We start from the raw sequence: 4,587 nt of genomic DNA, 5'->3' as shown, positions 1-4,587 counted from the left end.
GCTCGTCAGCAAAATCTTAGATTTAATCAGCAATCTAGAGGAAACCAGTTTCAAAGAAGTAACCCACCTCATTTTTGATTCCCACCTTATCCTCAACAACAAATAACTTATGATAAACCTCTACCCCTCACTGGTCCACCACCAGAAGAAAACCCTCCTGCTAACCAAATTACAAAAGCAACTAAATCAGCTCTCGGAACTGAAGAACATATCAACCAGTTCATTCAAGGCCAACACCAGCTAAATCAGAGAACTGCATCTAGACAAGACGAGATGGAAGTGTTCATGAAAAATCAAATGGCTCTGCTCAAGATTTTAGAGACGCGGATCAGAAAATTAGCTCAACGTGTTGAGGTCCGACCACAGGGAAGATTGCCTAGTAATACCATCCAAAATCCCCACATAGAAGAAGCAAAAAAATGTATTCAATTACCCCAGAGGAAGAACCTACACCCAGACATAGGTCAGCTAGACTAAAGGAGAAGTCTGTTGACGTACCAAAGACACCTGCACCATATCCAGTTCGTGTAACCTATCCTGGAAGACTCAAGAATGATCTGGAGAAGCTTGATACATTCAAGCTCGACGATAAATTCTTAGATACCATGTCCAAATTACCTAACCGGAGTAGATATATACGAAGGCTTCTCTGTACAAAGGAACAGATGTTAGTTGCAGATAAAATTCTGCTAAGTGCAGAAAGCTCCGCACTACTCAGAAATACTCTACCTAAGAAACTAGGAGATACGGGACGATTTACTTTCCTATGTTCGATCTAACAATATGGAACCATTCATGCTTTAACTGATTTAGGAGAAAGCATCAACCTCATGCCCTATTCTCTCTTCAAGAAATTAGAGTTGGGAGAGTTAACACCAACCAAAGTGACTATCCAGCTTGCCGACCACACTATCAGATATCCTAAAGGCATAGTTGAGAACATCTTGGTGAAAGTCAATAGATTCTTGTACCCTACGGATTTCGTAGTTATGGATATCAAGGAAGACCTCAATACCCCTATTGTCTTAGGATGGCCGTTCATGAACACGGATAGGACTGTCATTGACATGTACAATCAAACCAGGGTCTTACGATCACATGAGGAGAGCGTTACTTACCGAATTAAATGCCTTATATGTTTCTATAAATAGGATGAGATGTATGCTATTTCCGCCAAACGGACGAGGAAATGGAAATAGAGGAAGAAATAGAGGAAGAGGAGGAAGAAGAAACAGAGGACGAAACTAGTATAATCCCGCTCATCGCTGAAGAAACAAAGAAACATATTGAATAAATCATGCAGCTTGAGACGGAAGATCGAAGCACTAGAATGGTGATTCGTCTTCAAAAGACAATCAATGAACCATCCGATTTAAAAGATATAGAAATTGATCCTGCTAGCAGAGAAGCAAGACCCTCGAACATAGAAGAATCCCATTTATGTGATGAGTTTCCTGATAGTTCAACTACTAATGATGATGAGGAAGATCATCAATTCATAGATGTTCCGGTTTTTACTCGCTCTCTCCAGACATCAACTGGACAAGAAGAGCCGAACTCTCCTTCTTCCAATCGCACGGAGGTCCCCATCATATCTAGTTACACCGATATGATCTTGTTCATCAATGATAACGATGATTTCAAGGATATCTTAGAAGCTATCCGTCATTCAACGATCATCTTAACGTCTCATTTAAAGGATCAGATAGAAGATATCGAGGCAGAATACAATGTTTAACTGCAAAGAGAAGAATGTGATAATGAAATGCTAGAAGAATGCATTCAAGACTTTATCACAGCACTTCACGATCACAACTTCAGAGAAGAAAGTCAAAGAGATCAAGACTCATTAGTACGCGCTATTCACGAAACAAGATTCTACCGAGATCAGAAAGTCATTTACTCCAAGGTTTACAATGACTTAGCCAGATCTTCATTTCCTTTCTCTGTCGACCAGCGAGCACTACTTACTCTCATCAGAAGACATCTTGACAAATCTACTGGACACCCACTTTTCATACTGACGACCTGTTGATCGATAAACTTCATGATCTCTTCGTTCTCTTAGCATAGGATGATTTTCAAAGCACACCAGATAGACTAGTGATCTGTGTGATCATCGATCATCATGCCGATCTGATTATTAAAGATTACAAGCAGTAGTAATGGAAGAGGATAACCGAAAAATCCTTTCTCTCATTTGGATCCTACTAGAGTCAACTTAGCTACGTTTGTGACGGGAGACCTCATGCGTATCTTCAATGAATCAACGGATCCATGTTTTACCTTCAAAGCCGGATTTTGAGAGATCTACATAAAAGTAGTTACACTACTTTTAGATTTCGGGCTAATCTTCACCTCTTGCCAACTCTACGTGTTAACCAATATGTGCCAAACTATCAACACATTTTGCGGAGATTCTCATTCTAAAGATTTTGAGATAATAAAGATACAGTTCCTGACATTCTTTGAAGAACTCAGAAATGAGCATCCTAGGCAAGAAGTAATCCACATCGGTACTGCCTCTATGATTGACGTACATGGAACCATCAGCAGGGCCGTACGTTACATTCTCACCAGACTCCAGAACTTATACAGAGCTACCACTGCCCATTTCCTATCTTTCAGAAGATCGACCAGAGAAATTCCGGATCTACTCCACCTTTTGATCCGACACTTTCTCAGGATCTACCCGCCGAGTTACATTAACCCTCTCCTCAGTGAAGATTTCACTTAGGGAGAATTGTCAACCTACCACATGTGAACAAGACTACAATCGAGCAAACGACCCTAAACAAAAGCGCTTCTCGGGTGGCAAAGCATGCAATAAAGTAGTAGTAGGAGAAAATAAGTGAATAAGTGATGACAGAAGAGCATACAACTGAAGAAGCTGCGAGAATGCTGAAGCTTCCTTCCCTCCAGCCAGCCAGTTTCTTAAATCACATCATCAGCAACCCATAGGGAAGTACTCGTTTGCATTGGTTACTAGCTCTAAATTCTAAATACATCAAATAAAAGCCGCATCCTAGCTATCACTAAGTGTGGGAGTCCAAACCCTAAAGAAACACTAGACAAATATTCCTAAAAAGATTTACTAAAAATCTTAAGTGTGGGATTTCACCCCATACAAAAGGAACATCAGGGACAATGTTCGAATAAGTGTAGGATAGCGGTGTACACCTTTTTAAAATTCATATCGTATTAAGCCTGTCAGATTAGGTTCCCTGTCTTTTACCTAAATTTCAAAAATTTTAATAAAAGAAAGTCTTTACGAATATGTACTTTCGAACACTTAAAACATTTGCAACAAAAAGTACGGCTTATTTAAGACATAAATCTAGTGAGGATGAACTGATTCTCTAATAGAGCATTGCATAATTTGGCGTATTAGACCTAAATTGATTATTGTGAGGCAGCTAAATAAGACCATGAAAAGCATTCAATTTTAATGCTTCACTATTTTCCATTGAGTGTGCCAATGTCTGAGCTCGGAATCAGAACTTTCTCCTGATCTACATCTTCGAGTAGCGAATGTGACATAGGTGTAACCAGAATAGCTAGCCAATTATCAAGAAAACCCTTCTTCTCCTTACATCATCACCATCATCACCCTCATTCACTTCCTTCCATTTTTACCACCATATAAGACATCACTCATCTATCCGCATCACCCTTGAAAAAACTTAGAAAACAAAATCACTTCACAAGGAAAATCTTGTCGTTAGTCACTTACAAAGATTGTGACAGAATCTTAAGCCTACCAGTGGAAGCTCCCTGAGATTGATTTGAAAAAAAAACCATCTCTTTCAAAGTATTGAGTAAAGGAGCAAAACTTATAAGGCAAAAAAGAACCACTGGCGTTCTGAAAAAGAAACCTCAAATGAAGGTTGTTCACAAAAATCCCAAAGGGAAAAAGTTCAAGGAACTTCAAGAGTGCTTCACAAAATTAAACGCACTCCTATCTATCCTTTTTAAATATCCAAATAAAGTCTTTAAAAAGACTATTCCATCCCATTCTATCCTTGAAAGTACCCAAACACTTCATCATCACCCTTCATTTCTAGACACCCGTTTTTTACCTCTCTTTCACCCTAAATGACAAATGATCTAGAAGCTATGGTTATTTCCGCCATCACACTAGTAACAAGAATCTGAGTCTTGATCAAGCCTATGACGAAGAGTGTAGCAAGCCTGGCTATGAGTGATATCATATGATAGATTATAAGGAACCCTAAATACTTGAGTGATTTGAGTGACCCGTGAAAGAGAGCCAAAAAGTCATGTAACCTCCTCTCATGCTTGCAGAGATAGTTTCTCACCCTAACAAAGAAAGACTCGCCTTATTTTCGCTCTTATAATAAAAAGCAAACCTCTTAAGCATACAGAAAGGAAACTTAGAAAGATTTCTTGAAATTAAAAACCAGAAGTTTTGTTTGAGAACAAGCAAAGTCTAAGTGTGAGATAATTTGATATCGGAAAAAACGACATGTTTCTATACCCAATATCAAGCCCTGAAAACAATATATAATCCACTTTATCGAAGAATATGACGGTTATTCGCTTTATTTAGTAGATCAAGTAATTACA

General features: G+C 38.8%; 1 protein-coding gene across 1 annotated transcript; it reads left to right on the top strand.

Annotated features, from left to right (window-relative positions):
* The first annotated feature begins 419 nt into the window (after window positions 1-419).
* On the top strand, window positions 420-1,151 carry LOC139854711 (uncharacterized). Its single transcript, XM_071843998.1, has 2 exons — window positions 420-693; window positions 814-1,151. The coding sequence occupies exons 1-2, from the start codon at window positions 420-422 to the stop codon at window positions 1,149-1,151; spliced, it is 612 nt and encodes a 203-aa protein (XP_071700099.1).
* Window positions 1,152-4,587: the final 3,436 nt, after the last annotated feature.

The sequence above is a fragment of the Rutidosis leptorrhynchoides genome, chromosome 6, assembly GCF_046630445.1.
Source record: "Rutidosis leptorrhynchoides isolate AG116_Rl617_1_P2 chromosome 6, CSIRO_AGI_Rlap_v1, whole genome shotgun sequence".
NCBI classification, from domain to species: Eukaryota; Viridiplantae; Streptophyta; class Magnoliopsida; order Asterales; family Asteraceae; genus Rutidosis; species Rutidosis leptorrhynchoides.
Note: the sequence above shows the minus strand (reverse complement) of the source record. Positions and strands in the feature narration are given on the sequence as shown.